The sequence below is a fragment of the Lissotriton vulgaris genome, chromosome 1_1, assembly GCF_964263255.1.
Source record: "Lissotriton vulgaris chromosome 1_1, aLisVul1.2, whole genome shotgun sequence".
Taxonomy (NCBI): Eukaryota; Metazoa; Chordata; class Amphibia; order Caudata; family Salamandridae; genus Lissotriton; species Lissotriton vulgaris.
In genome coordinates this window covers 1,129,537,304-1,129,555,603 of record NC_141685.1, presented here as the reverse complement: position 1 = coordinate 1,129,555,603, position 18,300 = coordinate 1,129,537,304, and the positions used below count along the sequence as shown (strand labels likewise).

Genomic DNA, 18,300 nt, shown 5'->3' with positions numbered 1-18,300 from the left:
ATCAGAGTTGGCAGGGAAGGGCAAAAGAAGTGGGTTGGAGTGCTACCTTGAGGTATTGCCAGTGGTTAGACCTATTTCACACATTCTCCTATCATCTTATGTGTAGGTCAACTTGATTCACCAGCATTTTTTCGAGCTGAAAGTAGATTTGAATATCATCAGCTTAGATCCGTAGGTTCACCTGGTGCTATTTCTAGAGCAGTATCAATGAATACAAGTAAACACTGAAGAGCAAGCACAGACGGTATGACCGTATTATTCTAAAAAAAATCCATTTGTGGTGTTGATTTCATGGACCCAATTCAGACCTTTTGGCTGCATCTGGAGAGGAATGACCAAAATAATTTCAAGGTTGAAACCAGTGCTTAATCTGAGCTGGTGGTTTCTGGTGCTCGACGCCTGCACTTATGATCAACACCGGCACTTACGACAGTCCACCACATGTCGATGGTATCTGTCTACTTTTGAAATGAGCTCAACAACAGTTGTTTCACAATTCAATATACAATCAAAATGAACATTATTTGCTACTGCTTTGAATTGCCTGGGATATTCTGAATTGTCAGAAAAGAAGAAGTATGATGGTTTGTACTTGAAATGGCACTGTCACTGGCAGCACAGGCAGGGGGTATGATTGATGTAATCTACATTGGCCTCCTAAGAAGGTCCCGGGCAATTTCTTTCTTTACAAATTTAGCACTGGAAACACTAACTCCTCAAGGCAACTCAATAATATCTCATCGTCCACAGTGCCCTAGGCTTCTAGGCTGTTGCAATGTTCTGGAGTATGAGGCCTGTATATTCTTGTTTTCAAACAAGCAAAGGAACAGATCTTCAGTGTTATTAACCAGTAGCTGGCTTACACCCAGATTAGTGATTGGAAGAACTAACTTTACCTCAGCAAACTGAAACTATCTTCATCTCCCTTGGAGGGGAGGGTGAAAGGAAGAATGACGAGGCCAAAATAGAGAAGTACAGAGATGCCATGGAAATTTTCCTTTTGACCCCCAAAGCTGCTCCTTTATCTATGAACTTCATTGACACTGTTCTCATGATTTGTGAGCAGAAGAAAAACTATACTGTTTGTATGGACATTTTTAATAAAAGTTAGTATCAAATACAAAACTGGGTAAGGGGGAGTTCACTTATTATTATTAAAAAAAGTTTGAAAACCATTAAGAGAAAACCACATTTTTAAATTGATAGAAAGAAAAGTACCTCTCATCTATTCTTACGTAAGCACCCATCAATATGTTATATACTTTAGGTAAGTTTCAGAAACACACTAGAAGAAAAACATGTTGCTTGTGTGAATTGTTTACGATGCCTAACTAGGTGAAAGGTGCAGTTGTTTGCATTTGGTCTCCAAATAGGCTTGACATATGTGTGACTTTAACACCAGTGGTCTATGGGACTAAAATATGCACATTAACTGTTTAGGACATCATTGTGCATTCACTTACAGGTTGGTACAAATGAATTGAGCAATGGCCCACAGGTTCACCTAGGACCAAGTGAATTGTGAAGTCTCAGTGATCCACTACCCTTGTGTTTGGAGAATGTGGATAATATTGACTAGATTGCATACCTTAATGTTTGGCCACTGTTTCCAACGGACAGCAAGCGCACTTGTGCTCATGCTAGGGGTGTTGGTCACCAATTTTTTGTAACTTGCTCCATCCCACTGTTTGAAATCCTAAAGAATGAAAAAAGTCAAAACCTTTACTGAAATTCGTTCAGCAGTAAACATCCATATCAAACATCCTTTCCTTCACAATGAACCATTGAGCAAAATAATTTTCCGAGCAGAGTACTTCAAATTTGTGTGAGCTGATTACACTTGCAGTGTACCATAACAATTGCCAGCGTCTACCACCCCCCTTCCCCTGCCCGTCCACCCCCTGAACCTGGTGACCATAAGAGTGAGATAGAGAAGTAATGGTGAAGGGCTGGGATGTGTCCAAATCAGTGTCAATTTCAATGAGCACCGGTGTACAATAGGAGCTAACCTTTGGGCATTCCCATAAAATGTGTAGGAGTGTACCTCAGGATCCACAGTGCCACCATCAATCACGAGATTTAGACTGGTTGTATTTATGAATCTGGTGGGGTGTGTAGTACCAGTATGTGACGATCTTTGTGGCAGTCACCATACTGGCCATGCTATGCGTGGTGTGTCGCGCCGTGTAGTAAATGTAGCCCCATTGTAATGTTGTAAACTCCTTGACTATTTCTGATTCCCATCCTGTTTGGCTCTTGGATTTGGAGACCTCTGTAGGTGAATTGATCAGGCAGTATAGGTCTGAGACCAGGTACTTGTTGGATGACCTCGACACAAGCCAGCTCTCGAAGGGGGTAAGTTGCCGCTCTGCACCAGGGCAAATAGTGGGGTGCAATACCCAGTGTCAGATCTGAGTGTAGTGCCAATGCTCCATTTCAGCGGGGACACATTCTGAACAGAGGGTCGCGAAGGGGAGTGGACCTTTCAAGTCGAACAGGTGGCCCACCAACCTGCATCCTGCATGTACCCATACTTGGAATGAGGGATTGTGGGTGCCTGGTTGAAAATCTGGGATCTTGACTATGGGGGTAAGTGGCGAGGGAAAGGTCATGAGACCCCTCTGTGTTGCTAAGCTGTCCCAGACTGCCAGCAAAGCCTTGGTAATGGGCAAGAGGAAGTGATCTGGACTGTGCTTCTTTATGGAGGTATGGGATGCGCCACGGTGCCTGGCCAGCCAGAGCTCAGTCCTTAAACAAACATTTTGTTTCTGATTCTGCATGTGACCATTCCACTAAAACCCTTGATTAGGTGACCTGGTAATAGTGAACAAGGTTGTTGTCTCCCAGGCCACCCTCATCTGGGGAGCGGTAGCTGAGGGCTCTACAGATACGAGGATGCTTATCTGCCCACACATCCATTAATTTCTTTTTAGCGAGAGAGCCTGGGGAGGATTGTCATTTTAATTGCTAGTATTAGTCCTAGCCAAGAGAGAGAGTATGGAAGGGAGGAGCCAAGATGGCGACCTGAGCGGACGTGCAGCCTTCGGCTCCGCCGGCCCCGGATTCCCGCACCACGATCCTGACTGCCTTGCTTTCCAGTTCTTGTCCTGAAAGGTGCGGGCAACGTAGCTGAAGCTACCGGTGTTCCGCCGGCCCCTCCACCCGCCCGGGATCCGCAGCAGTGGACGGATGAGCCCCGGCCCGGGACCCAGCTTGCACCGCAACGAGTCGCGGACCTCACGTCCCCTTCCGTGATTGCTCTGCTGCGGGGGTGGTGCGACAGAACAGCTCTTCCCTGTGGTGCCGCGGTCTGTGCGTTGCCTGCCGACAGCCACCACTGTGCACGTCCTGGGCTGACACGGTGACGGAGGACGGAGGTGCCGGACCAGCGGGTCCTTTGTTCTCGGCCGCCATGCACCGTTCCCCAAGTCACTCTGGCTGATGATGGTACGCCCTGCCCGGCTCCGAGCACCTCGCCACGCAATTGCAGACCTTCCAGCACTGTTTTCGACTGGACCGCGGAACGCTAGCCAGGGGACGGCTGATAGCTGCCTGATCGCGCCCCGCTGCCTCACTGGATCTCCCCCCGCACTATCTCACTGGGAAGCGGACAAGATGGCGGTTTGCTGCTAAAAGTAAACCCACGCATCACCCTTGCAAGCAGCTAGCTCCCCGACGGGAGAGGGGTCGGTGTATAACTTTCCAACAGAACTGCCGACATGGGTGCTCCACAGCCTGAACCCACCCTCGCAGACGTGATGGCGGCCCTGGGTGAGTTACGAGCAGCGATGAATAATGGCTATAGCGCGCTGGGGTCACGACTCGATGTATGCACTCAAACTTCCAGCCAGAAGCGAGGGGACTGTCTCCTTCAAAACTCCGGCCAGGAGCTCTCGCAGCATACTACCGCAACATTGTCTCAGAGAGAAGCAGTGGCTGATACAGTAACTATTGCTGCGGCTGGTGGCGGAGTGTTGCCACTTCCTAGTACTGTCACCGATACAGTGTTTCCCCCCTGCCCAGTGCTTGACTGTGTGAGATCCTTCGAGATGACGGGGAATTGGCTGCTAGTGTCCTGTCCTCCTGCTTCAGTACCAGCATACTTGTTCTGGATTTTGACCGCCTTGCCTCGTGACTTTCACGGAGGGACTATGCTAGATACGACTGAGACCGAGGGGGATTTCTTTCCTGGGACCGGACGCCATTCTTTCTTCGTGTATGCACCTCCCCCCTCCTTCGAGCAGCCATTTTCTCCTGTTCTCCAGAGTTCCAGATCTGGCCAGGGCTAGGTGACTCTCTTTGTTTGGTGACCGGGCGGGTGGGTGGAGGTGGGGTGGACCTCGGATTTGGCCTGTTTTGCCGCGAACTGTACATTGACTCTCCCCAATTGCTTGCTTATTGATGCTCAATCTAATGTTGCTAATGGGGCGGGGAATGTTTATTGGACCGGCGGAGTTCGTAAGTGTGTATAATGTATCCTCCTCCCAGATCTTCCCTTATGGGAGTTCAGGGACGGATTTCTGTTCCTACTCCCTAAATCAGTGGATTGTACTTTTTATTTTTATTTTCTCTTTCGCTTTCTCTTCTACCCTTTCTTTTCTCTCACTATATTTCGGGTTTATGGGGCGACAGACACTCTGCTGGGGGGGGGTAGGCCATAGCCTCTGCATGTGTGTAGGGTGGGGGGTTAACTTTTAGTTTGAGGTTCTTTTCTATGGTGCCTTTTTTTGCTCTTTTATGATTTTTCCCTTCTTTCTTTGGCCCGTGCTAGGCGTGCTGGGGGATGGGTGGCGGTGTGTATACAGATGGGTTGTTGAGGCAGCTTCCTGTGGACTGACTATTTTGTTGCCATCCTCTGGTCGGGACTTGCATGTTATGAATCGAATTGCCTGATGATGATGTTTCTTGTCAAGTCCCCCCTGCATGGACCTTGCTCTCCTTTTTTCATTGATTAAGTACGGAATATTATGACCTGACCTTAATGCTCGCACAAAAATTTAAAATTAACCTACATTGCTCCTGTGCCTGGGTACCGCGGCGTTTTCCAGTTTGCTCTAATACCGTAATCATTGCCAAGCCGCAGTACCTTGTCGCCGTATTGCATGCACTGGTGCTACACGAGAGTTTGTGGCCGGCCGGATGGTTGTGGGCCCGTATTTGTACTGTTTCTGTGCACAATAAAGGTTTTCAAAAATTTAAAAAAAAAAAAAAGAGAGAGAGAGTATGACCACAACTGACACAGTTCGGATTTGATCTGGTGAGTTAGCTTTTGCTAGTTAAGCCTAATAGTGTCAGTGATGGCAGCAGTTATCTGGAGGCCTAGATATGGGATTGATACCGGGGCCCACTGTTTGGGCAGGGCCTTTTGCAAATTCTCTAACATCTGTGGCCAGAGGGTAGGTTGAGGGCATGCGATTTTTGGATATTTACCGTAAAGCCTGATGTCTGACCAAATGACTCCAGTGCTGCTAAGAAAGCTGGCAGTGAAGCGGGGGGCTCCTCCAATGAGGCTTTGACATCATCTGGGCAAAGGCCGATGGAGTGCAATTCTCCTCCGCATTGGACACCTTTTTATCTGTGAGTTGGAATATACTTTTTGGGCCATGGGTTCTATGTACAGGCTGAACAGCAGGGGCGACAAGGGGCACCCCTGCCTGGTCCCTCTAGTGATATGGTTAGGGGCGGAGGAACAGCAGCTGTTGATGCCAACTACGGCTGTTGGTTGAGTGTAGCTACTAAGACTCCACTTTTGAAAGTGATCCCCTATGCCAAAAAGGGTGAAGGCTGCCTCCAAATAGGGCCATTGTACCCTGTTGAAAGCTTTCTCTGTTTCAACTGCCAAGAGCATTCTTTCTTGGGCATATCTTTGGGCTTTATCAATTATGTACAGGATCATTCTTGTATTGTCACTACACTGCGTTGGGGATCAAATCCAGCCAGATCGGACCTATGATGCCTGGGAGGAGGGGATTAAGCCTAGCAGCAAGAATGCCTTTAAAGAGCTCAAGAGGGAGATGGGATGATAATAAGAACAGTGAGTCCTGTCCTTCCCAAGTCTGGGATTTACTACTATTGCTGCTCGGAGCATTGAAGGGGGAAGTGACCATTTGTCTCCAATTACGTTAAAAAGCCTGGTAAGAATAGGGTCTAAACTGTGGCAGAATGTCTTATAAAAGGAGGATGGTAATCCAGCTGGCCCCAGGAACTTGGATAGCTTCAGGTGGGACATGCTAGAGATGACTTAGTCTATTCGGATTGGGTGTTTTAGCTCCGCCGCTTGCATGGACGTCAGGGTGGCAGTAGTAGACGCCTTGAGATATTCAGGGATTGCGTCCGGTGGAAGGTCTTGTGCTGTGTAAAGAGTCTGGTAATATTCCAGAAATGGTTCAACTATGTGTGCATCATCGGTCCATTTGGGTCCCACCCTGTCCAGGACCTTTGGAACCCCTGTCACTTGGTGTTGGCATCAAAGACAGCTTGCCAGGAGGCGACAATGCTGGTTGTCCCCTATGTAAAACCTATGCCGGAGCCTAAGGGCTGCGTGTTCTGCACTGTCCACATGCAGTCCAGCTAGTTGAGCTTGGGCAGTCTCGAGCTGTCTAGAGGTCCTAGGGGCCCCTGTTCTCTTATGTATATGTTCTAGTTCTGCCACCTGGCAGGACATGCTCCCCCTCTTCTCATGTCGGATTCTATTGTCCGCCAAATCTATAGCTATAAATTCTTCTCCAACCAAAGCTTTTAAGGCATCCCACAGAGTGGCAATTGAGATTTCAAGGGTATCGTTAATTACCAGATCGTCCTGGATTGTTGTGGTGATCTGGGCTAATACCTCAGGGTGGTAGAGCAAGAAATCTTTCAGTTTACAGGTTCTGAGGGGTGGGTTAGACCTCGGCACAGCAAGGGTCACTGTCACAGCGGTGTGGTCAGAAAGCAAACAGGGTTCAATCTCTGTTGATTGGACCATGGAGGCCACTTCCAGAGTGTCCAAAAAGTAGTCAAGTCAAGCATACAAGCATAAGTTTTGTGAGCATGAGAGTAGAAGGTGGAATTTTGGGAGTCAGGGTGTTAAGTTAATTTAAATCATTTATATAGCGCGCAGCTATCTCAGCGAAGAGGTGTCACAGCGCTAGTAGCAGTGTCACTGATGAGATACAGGATTAAGGCACTGGAAAGAGAAAGATCTTCGCGGCCTTACGGAAAGACATCAAGCTGTCCAGACAACAAATCTGCATAGGAAAGGAATTCCACAATTTACCCGCAAACAGCGAAAAGATCGTCCACCAGATCGGAGACGCTTCACTCAGAGGACCATAGCTAGGTGTTGCCCAGCTGATCGTAGTTGACGCATAGGAACGTAGGGTACCAGTAATTTGGAAAGGATCTCAGGGGAGGAGAAGTTTAAGATTTCAAAAGTCAGGCACAGAGTTTTAAATTTGATTATTTTCGTCAATGGCAGCCAATGAAGGTGGCAAATCGCCCCAGTTCAAGTTCTAGGGAGCCTCAGCAGGACACGAGCTGCTGCGGTCTAAACACGCTGCAGACAATTCGTTCCTGCCTTATTTGCCCCTAACAGGAGCGAATTAGCATAGTCCAATCTGGACAGGATGGCCGCCTGTACTATCGTCTGGCGGATAGAAGGATCAAGGAACCCCAACAAGGGTTTAAACCCTCGGAGTAGGCCAAAGCAAGTACCTGCTAATTTCTTGGTATGCTCCTGATAGCTAAGAGTGGCATCTAGCCAAACCCCAAGATTGTGTGTGGCTCAAAAGGTCTATCAAGCCCATGCTGCCCAGCCAGGACTCTACCGCTACCGAGAGTGTCCCTGCCTGTCTGTGGCATTGTGCTGATCTGTCCAGGTTGGCATTGAATATCAGATTCAAGTCCTCCCCCAGAAGCACCATCCTTCAATGTGTACCCATGATTTTAGACACTGCTTTGCGAAGAAAGGGTTCCTGTCCTTTGCTGGGGGAGTATATGGTGCCCACTGTGAGGTTGCTAGATCCTACGTGTAGAGAGGATACTAGAAGTCTGCCCTTAATCTCTGCCTGTTAAAGCCCCACCTTACGAGGGAATGTCTTAGAGACCAGGATCGCAACACCAGCCGTTTTAGTCAGGGGAGACAAGAAAAACTAATAGGGGAATGCCGTTGAGCGGAGTCCATGCTGATCTTTGGGTAGAAGGTGAATTTATGTGTGCCCCAGAGTTTTCTAGATAGGAGAGGATAGAGCTCTGCTTCAGCATATTGGTTTAGGTCCTTAACATTGAGTGTGAGAATCACTAAGTGGTCAGTCATGTAATCTTCAAGTTGCTCCGTCTGTGCCAAGGGCGTGGGCCATTGAGTCAATGTGGTACAATAGATGTGGGATGTGCAAGCGTGTCTAGTCACCAGGTCCAACAAGTCCCCATAAGAAAAGGACCTAATGGCCAAATTAAACAAATAACTCATATTTTTCAAGAGAGGAGCATTGTCCAGGATGGGTGTCTCTATGGAATACCAAAGGTAGGGAGGAATCTTTGTGCACTCCCCCACCTCTGAACCCCCAAAGAGGAAAAGAATGGAAGTTCATAGAGAACGAGTGTAAGTGGTAGGAGCGTTGCAGATCATGTAGCCATCGCCCCCTCTGAGTCTCCTGCTAGGGTAACCAGGACTGTCCCCCTCTCCCTAGAGATGGTGTCAGGGTCTGGTCAGAGTCCAGGTGGGGGAGATCATGGGCCCCCAGGACCGTGAGGCCCCCTTCTCTCACTGCCTCCCCTCCTGGTGCCGGGACCCTCCGGGAAAGAGTCCTTCAGGTTGAGTATACAGCAAACCTCGTACAGAGAGGGAAGGTGGTGGAGCTTGCCCTCTAAGCAAAAAAACATTCAAAAGGGATGTCCCGAGGAGTAGGACACCCCCAGCTCTCTAAGGTGGGAGGTTACCGGCCGAAAGGCATTACGCTTCTGAAGGGTAAACGCTGCCAAATCCTGATACAGGAGGGTAGACTGGCCTAGATACTGGATTGGATGTTTGTCCCTGGCAGCCCTTAGGAGTTCCTTCTTGAGTGTAAAATCATGGACGCAAGCCAGGATGTCTGGGGGAGGTCCATCCGGACCTCTCTGAGGTCCGACCCTGTGTGCATGGTCTATCTTGATTTCTACCTCGGGCCAGCATCCAGGATTGCTCTAAATAGTTCAGATACGAAGGCGACAATGTCCTTTCCCTCTGCCCTGGAAGCGATGCCCCGGAGACAAATGCTTCTGGTTGAGTGGCATCTGCTGGTTCCTCGCAGCTCTTAGAGGGGGCCAGGTCTCCTGTGTATGCCTCCGATGGGCAGAGAAGCATGCCCTTCACCATCCTGCCTCTCTTAGTTTTCCCCGAAGCCATGGCGGGGAGGCAGTAGGTCCAACCCCACTCGCTGGTGATAGGCAAAGGACAAGCCAGGGGCTGGAGCAGACGGAGGTGTGCCTGTGGCTTTGAATTGAAGGCTGGGGGGGGGTCCGTAGGCTGGGGGGGGTTCGGAGGTGCCCAGAAAGGATGCGGACCCCCGGATCGGTCACCGCATGGAGGGAGGTCAACAGGGAAGGGTGATCTGCCCCCTGCCATGGTCAGTGTCTGGATGCTCAGGCCTTTCCTATTCCCCTATATGCAGGCGCGAGAGGGCAGGCCTGGTTTAGGCAACAAGGGCCAGGGGACTCAAGGGGCTGAAGCAAGGCATCTGTCTTGATGTAAGGCTTGATCCGGATATGAATTACTGAAGCTTTTGGGGCATTCCCCAGTGCACTCATGGGCACAGGAGAGGGGCCCCTGCCGTCCACCCTGGGGCCCACTTATCAGGTCAGTATATCACTGGGGGGCCCCATCCACTAGTTCTGCAGCTGCTCCCCCCCTCTCCTCACCTTCTTGTCTGGGTTGGTCCCTCTGGGCTTGTTCTCAGGAATGAAAATGCTCTGCACTCCCTGCTGCAGGCCCAATGCTCTGTCGGCCCAGTGGGCCTTCAGGTGTGCTCCTCTGGGCGTGAATGGACGAGGTCCCGCTCTCTGCTCTGCAGGTGATGCAGCACAAGCACAAATCCCACCTCAGGATTCTCCTCAGGGGTTGTTGCATCCACCAGGGGCCTTGGCTTGGACAGGTCTATGGTGCAGAGCGGGAGATTTCTGGGCCCCACCAAGTCCCCAGGGAAATCTTCCATGGGGCGGGCCAGCACCGGTGTCTCAGCGGTAGAGTTTACGGTCCCAGCGCTCACAGTCGGTCCTTCAACTCTCCAGCCTAGTTGCAGCCGTCCGGAGACCCACACGTGGTCTTGCGCGTCTCTGCGTCCTTTTACCTGTCCAGGAGTCGGGGCAGCTGCTGAATTGGTCCGCCAGGTACCAGAGGTCAACTCGCTCACCACTGGGGAGTGGCGTCCACCTGCTCCAGGCTATTGTCAGCGGGGCTTTCCAGTGAGGATCGGAGAGGGACGAAAGCGCATCTCAGCCATCCGCCATCTTGGCCATGCCCCATTTAACCTTAATTTAAACTCATTTTAACTCTTAATTTGTAAGTCTTGAAATGCATATTGAATTACTATAAGGGACACAAAAATGTATATTTCTTGAATATATTTGCGGAAAATGGATTATTCCAGTTGAATTTGATTGCAGTGGTGTGTCACTGAGCTAATTGTCAGATGTTGCAGTCATGTTCCACATACAAGTCTTTAAACATCTACTAATATTCATTACTTTTTATTAATAAATGTAATACACAATGTGGAAATAGAATCCACATTTTTCAGTAATGGAGAGATCTTGACATGAGTCACCATTGTGCAACAGAGTTTATGTTCTATTTTTCAAAAAGTTTGTAAATAGATTTTCATAGGAGACAAATTAGGAAGAAGGAGAGTAAAGTAAAGGGAAATTCTTAGATTTGTTGAGCTGTATATCCTGCATTTCCAAGTTTTGAGTTGTAGAAGGATTTTTAATTATAATGAAGGATCCTGGTTTGATGGTATTTATTTTTTTAACATTACCGTCTGTATTTATCCATATTTATTTTTTGCCCATTTTATCCGCATTTATCCAAATTTATTTTGTGTTTTGCGTATAAATGAAGTTGAAAAACTACATTTCCATATTTGTATAACTGATAGACACACACTTATACTGTGATGTCTGTCGTGTTTTAACTATTTAAGCTGTCAAATATTACATAACAATGCATCCAATACTAGCATATACTATAAATGTATGTTGACATATGGCGTTATTTAAAGACATTTCATCCTGTTTTTTATTTATCATGCTGTGCACCTGGTCAGCTGCTGTCCCTTAATTCAGGCAAGACAGCACAGAGAGTCACTTAAAAAGAGCACAATTTACTGCATTTATCCACTTTAAAAAATAAATGCAGACAGAAACCACATTGTTTTCTGTCTGTATTTATCTGTAAAAATCCGTAAAAACGGAAAACAGTGAGCCCTAATTATAATTATCCCTGCAATATTTACCTAATTTACCCTAAGTTAATTCTGGTGGTAGACTCTCAACAATTTTCCAGCTAAGGATTCATGTGAGAAGTTGGCCCGGTATATGATGTCCACTTATTAAAGTGGACACCTTGCACCATTCCAGACGACCCTTATGGTGATTTAAGAGGTCTCAAACAACCTTAGAAAGTTATCCATGTGGTAGCTGTGGAGAGCAGCCTTCAGACTTGAAAGAGTGAAAAGCAGCTTGTTTTACCAGAATACAATTATATAGTGTATATTAAACAAAAGAGAACCACACAAAGTATTTATAAAAACATGTATTTATTATATAATACTCTCTAGTACGTTCCAGTATCTCCTACACGGAGATATACACAAAGCACACAATACTATTGCAAAGAAATCAATGTAAATAGCACTAATAAACAGTGGGCCCCAGAGGGGGACCAAACCATATACTAAGAAAGTGGAATAAGAACCACGACTCGAGTCAGGACAATGTTGAGAAGACATAGAATTGCTGGGAGCCCAAGGAACTACCCACGGAGTCCATGTGCTGTGTGGGAACACGACCGCGTGCTCGGTACAAGTCTATGTGCAAGTCGCGGTTGGAGTTTTAATGATAAGGGACCCTTCCCAGTGGGCTTGTAAGAAATCCCATGGAAGACAGAAGGTGGGAGATCCACCCCACCCGTGCATACTGAAGAACCCAAGTTAACTATCCCAGGGAAGCCGGGTGCATAGGGACGAAGTGACCTCCGGAAACCACCGCCAAACTCAGTGGAGGACTTCGAGAAAGTGCCACTGCTGAAAGGGAGAAGAATGTCCGGTGGAATCCAAATGTGGATTCTAGATGAAGAGTACCTGTAAGCAGAGTGGACATAGTCTGGGTCACTTAGAAGTGACCAGGGGCTCAGGATACGTATGCCCACTGATGTTGGGTGCTTCAGGATAGTTAGATGGTGCTCTTGACACCGCGGCTGCGGGGACCAGGCGACATTGAGGACAACCAGGAGCTGGATGCAAGCGGTCCCACGAAGCATGGCGGGTGCTGAGGGATAGGTGTCCAGCAGGAGCACCAACAAGCCTTGGCAACAACAACCTACACAGGAAGTCAAGAAAGCGTACGGTTCGGACCAGCATGGTCTAGGAGACATAGAATTTGCAGTTTCACAAAACAGCAAGCCACAGAACACTTGGTGCAAGATGGATAAAAATCTTTGTATAGAAAGTCGCCAGAGGTGGGGCCACTCAGAGCCCAATTCACTTGTCAAGGAATTGCCAACAAGCTCATGCACTTGCAAATACATGTGATGCACAGGGGTTCAGGTATTGCAGCCCCAACAAGAGATACTAGCCTCAACCTTGGTGAGAGGGCAGATCGAGCCTCGAGGGACATAGAAACCCACCTCCTGTGGTGCTGGAACCTTCAGAGTCCATAGGAGCTCAGAATTGGCAGACTGGTCAGCAGTGTTGAGGTGCCTGCGAATGCAGAGGAATGACTCCTTTAATCCAAGGGTATTATCTTCAGTTGTCTTTGATTCTCCACAGGTCCGGCACAGATCCTGTATGTTGCACAGGCACAGAAGATGCAGCAGGCTGAGAGGGAGACAGAGTCAGGCACAAACGAAGTCTAGAAAAGTCCAGAGTGCCCAGACGGTTGAAACGCAGTGGTCTCAGGTCTGAATTTTGTCCACAATGAATCATTGGTCATACAGCCAGGTAAGCCCTTAAGTACCCTAAGACAAGGGATGGGAAGATTCAGGGGAGGGTCTGGACAGGGGAAGGTTACACCCATGTCCTTTGTCCATTTTCGCGCCAGAGCGGGAGCCAACAGCTTGTTGAACTGGACTATACACAGGTACACCAAATGTGCCCCTTGTGCAGACTTTCAGTCACTGGGAAGCTCACCCACCCAGCCCTAATACACAAACGGCTAGATTCATCAAAGACCCGTTTTGCGAGTCTTTAATAGCGATTCATAAGGAATCGCTATTAAGGACTTGCAAAACGGGATTCATGTAGGAATCGCAAAAAATATTGCGATTCCTACATCTTCCTTATTTGCGATTAGCAAATTGCTAATCGCAAATAAGGAATAACTCCCCATTCATTCCTATGGACCTAAAGGCCCATAGGAATGAATGGGGAGTATTCCTTATTTGCGATTAGCAATTAGCTAATCGCAAATAGGATAGCGATTTCAAGGGTGCCAGGGGTGTCCAAAGGACACCCTGTAGCACCCCTGAAATGCAAATTTACACAGGTGTTGCGCACACACATGTTCAAAGGACATATGTGTGTGTAACATGCAACAAAGAAAAATGCACTAAAGTGCTTTTTTCTATTTTTTCGCTATTTACCACAAAGTCAGACTTCGTGGTAAATAGCGACCAAATATTGCGAATTCGCAATTTCAAATTGGTTAATGAATTGCATTTAAGGAATCTCTAATAGAGATTCCTTAAATCCAATTCCTCGCAAATATGCAATTTCGCAAATAGCGATTTTTGCATTTGGGATGATGAATCCCAAATGCAAAAATTGCACTCGCAAAGGGCCAGATTCTCAGAATCTGGCCCTTTGCAAGCGCAATTTAGCTTGATGAATCGGGCTGTATATCCTGTCTAGGAGTTTGTCACACCTCCCTGTGATAGGATGCCTATTGTTCCGCCTTCCCCTTCTAGAGCTTGGCACAGCAGCAGGAGGGCAGGAATGTGTCTCAGGTCGGCAGCATCCATTTTGTGCTGTGCGGGACTAGAAGGCTAGTAGCAGGAACACTGAGAGCTTCACAGATTGCTCTACCGATGGGTGGAATCATGCCTCCCACACCGATTACCAGTGTGAGAATATGATTCCAACATGTTTGACACCAAACACAATACGGTTTGTGGCAGCCATTTTAGAGATGGTTATCATGCAGTCGCATAATTCCCCTCTAAATTCGTCAATGACTGCTTCACTGACAACCCCGGAGAATAGACTCCATAGGCTGCAGTGGTGTCCTGCTTATGCAGGGGCACCCTCTTACTTAGAACCAAGCACCCTGCCTTCAGGATTGTAAAGTCCTGCTATAGGGGTGACTTATAGGTTTTAAGTGCAGTGACCCTTAGATATAGTAAACCTGTATCTTTAATAAGTGGAGCACACTTACTGGCAGCCACCCCTCTCATGAAGGTATCTACAGTGAGAAGGATGTCAGATTGTGAGACTATCGCATTTCCTGGTAAATGGTGGTATGGCAGGTTTCTTGCATATGGAAAAGTGGAATCCCACAAGTGGAACTTACCTAAAGTTAGGTGCCTCAGTCTTCCCGGTGTCCGGCGAGGTTTAGCCCTGTGAGCACCTATTGTCAATATGAAGCCGGGAGATGGGCCCATACTCAGTAAGTAGTTTGCGTGCCAAGCTTCGACATGGAACGTACTGCGTCCAAGGATGCTTGGGATTAGCACTCCGGGGGAGGGGGGGGGGGGTATGATGTAATTAAACCAGTCAGTGCCTGTGGTGTGAAGGAGAGGTGGCGGGCTCACAGTGGACAAAGCGCAGAGTAAAATCAATGGCTGTGTCCCAAAAGGTATAAACTGAAAAAATAACAACTTCCAACAGTAAAATGTTGCAAAGGACAGGAGAAAGGCATTGTATCCTTACACATGACTAATCGGGCAGTGTGACTCAATGCTATCAGGTATGTCCTAGGACAAAGTCAGGTGATCATAGGTAGCCTTATAGCCCTTGTGAGCATCCCTCGTTGGCAGTTCCATGGTCTACAATTAAAATATATAGGTTGAAGCTGTGTAAAGACAGAGGCACTCGCTCATGTCCTAGTGTTGTGGCCTTCACGAGTCAAATACTAGGAATGGGCACGCATATTGGCGTCCAGGGGAGCATAGCCCAGATCTACTTTGTCTAAGAACCCTATGGAAAATACCATCAACTGACTTCTTGGCATCATGCTGGGAGGCAAACTGGTCTGTCAACTTTCCAGGCTTGTCCAGGGTATATATCATCACTTAACCATTGCTTGTCGCTTTCGAGCCTATAGACCCAGCGTTGTTCACTATGAAAGAGAACTGACTCTAAAGTACCTATACTGGTTGCATAGTTGGGCTTGTCAAATACCAGCCATGTGATATCGTTCTTAGAGTGGGCATGCTGCAAAAAATGTCTAGTCAGTTTTGTATTGTTTCTCTTACACCGCAAAGAGCTGTGATGCTCAATGATCCTTGTGCGGACCTTGCGAGTAGTCATCCCAATGTAATTTAATCTGCATGGGCATCTCAATAAGTATATTACCCCCTCTGTGTTGCAATTTGTATGTCTGGGAAGTTACCATAGTGTCCGTAAGCCTAAATCAATCTGTGTAGTTGTTATAGTGTATGGGTATGCTGAGCATGACCCACATAGAAAGTGTCCCCTTACCGGTGGTAGGGACCACAGTGTGTTCTGTACTAACTGTGGTTGTTTGGTACGTGGTCTGGTGTGGACTACCATATCTTTGATGTTCCTACTGTGTTTGAGTACAAAGAGTGGTCTATTCATGTATTTAGTACAGGCCAGTTTCTTGTCACAATCCTCTTCACTGTGTTGGTCAAGTGACTGTAGGTCCCTACACAGACTAACCTGTCATCACGTTGTTTGATGTGCCTACCTAGGAGGGCCTCTCTATTATTATTTCTGGCACGCTTAGCTCCTCGGTTGATTCATTTTTCTGGGTATGCTCACCGGGATAGGATAGTACCAAGTGTAGTCGTATGTTCTTTGAGTTTTTCACATTTCGGTGCAGTTTCTCCTTAGTCTCAGAAATTGCCCTACTGGCAGATTATCCCTTAATGCAAAAGAGTGAAAGCTATTGTAGCTCAGAAGGGAGTTCCTATCCATGGGCTTGTTGTAGAGTTCTGAATGAATACCACCGTCTTTGGGGTATAGCAAGAGATCCAGGAATGGTAGGGAGTCTTTGCTGTGTTCGCAGATAAATCTGAGATTGGTGTTCCTGGTGTTCACCCACCCTGAGAAAGCATGCAGTGTCTCTGTGTCACCTTCCCAGATCACCAAGATGTCATCTATATACCTCTTCCAAATTTTCGGGTTCTCTGTGTATGGATTGGATGGAGGGTAGATGCAAGATGTTTCAAAATTGTTATGCTCGGGGCACAAATACTCCCCATTGAAGTACCATTAGTCTGCCAATACAGATATTCTTTGTACTGAAAAAAAGTATCTTTCATTGCTATTGTTGCACACTCCAATATGAATAAGGTAGGTGTCATGTCTTCTCGTGTTCTAGAGCTAAGAAGATATGCAGTGGTCCTCAGTGTGTCACCTTGCGGGATATTCGTGTATAGAGTCTCTACATCGTAGGAGACAAGTAAATGTTTAGTTGGATCGAACGTAATGCCTGTCAATGTGTTCAGAACATGTTTGTATCCTGGAGGTAGGATGGCATTTCTGACACACAAGGTCGCAGGAACCAATCCACGAAATGTGATAGGGGCTCGAAAAGGGAGCCAATTAACCCTGGGCGAAGTACTACGCTGCGCTCCCGTAGTTTGCGAAGTTTGCGCTACTTTGCACTAAGCGAATTGCAAGTAGCACAGTGCTAACACGCGTAGTGGTCATTTTTTGCTTGTTCGCGGTCTTCAACGTCAAGTTGACGACCTCGAGCGAGCAAAATGACATCCCGGCTAGACTTTTTCTTAGTTCGCCATCAGCAACATCAAGTTGGCAATCACAAGCGTGGAAAATAAACCTCTTGGCAAGATTCTCAACGCAGGGAGGTCAGGTTTCTCATTGCGAGTGGTCGCGTATGCTCGAGACCGCTCGTGATGAGAAACTACCAGTCCACGTTGAGAAAGCTGCAGCTCGAGTAGAAATCTTCTCGAGCGGCAGAAAACGACCGCTTGCACTGTGCAATAGTGCAGACAAACATCCTGCACTACGCAGTTCGCATACCTACGCGTAGCGTGCGAAGTGCACTTTGCGTAGTTACGCGTAGCATTACTACGCAAACTACGCCCAGGGTTAGAGCCGATCGCGATACTATTGGTGGTCTAGTTGATTTCTGAATCTTTGGGAGTATGTTGAAATATGGAACCTTGGGATGAGTGGGTTGTAAGAACTCAGATTCACTCCTAGTGATCCAGCCTGCTTCATATCCTCTCTCTATCGGAGTCTTGATGGTTTTCTTCAGTCTCTGAGTTGGGTCATTTTGTAAATGTTGATACTACCCATGATCACTCAGTTGGCGGAGACGTTTCTGATGGTAATCTGTGCTGTTCATGATCACTATGGCTATAGTCTTAAGAGGGGTCAAGGTCTCAAGGCTAAGATTGACTATTATGATGTATGACTCATCCAGGGCGGTGGATCCTTGGACATTGCTCCTCTTCACTTGTTGTTCACTCGCAGGGTTCCACTGTATATGTGGTCTCTCCTAGTATATTTGGTCTGGCTGTGTTGCCCTGGTTCCTTGTCTTCTTCTACTGCTTTTGCCTCGGCCCTGTGGATACTCTGCCAGGAAGAAAGACTGCTGTGCTGCTGAAGGACTGCCACTCTGCTGTACTGCCGCTTTGAAAGAACTAATGCCCTGCTGTGCTGCCTTCTTGCCTGGCTGAGTTGGACTGGATCTGCATCTCTTGAGCTCAGAAGCCAGAGTGACTCCATTGGCTAGATGGCTGTCCTCCTGATCTAAATCCTCATGGACATAACAGGCTTCCAACAACGTTCCCTCTGCACCTGGACTCATCTATGAGTCTATCCTACCAAGTGGTGCCACCCCAGACCTGGACCCTCAGAAGTGCACCTAAAGTGCATCCATGAGCAGCCTCGTAGCACATCCAAAACAATACAGAAATTC

At 47.5% G+C, this 18,300-nt stretch overlaps 1 protein-coding gene across 1 annotated transcript in view; it reads right to left on the bottom strand.

Moving 5' to 3' along the window:
- The window catches only part of LOC147748759 (uncharacterized), a 39,837-nt gene that overhangs the window by 16,902 nt on the left and 4,635 nt on the right, over positions 1-18,300 (bottom strand). Inside the window, exon 2 of the mRNA XM_086928418.1 lies at positions 1,589-1,696. Coding sequence (XP_086784544.1) covers positions 1,589-1,696 — 108 coding nt within the window. The remainder of the gene's footprint in view (positions 1-1,588; positions 1,697-18,300) is intronic.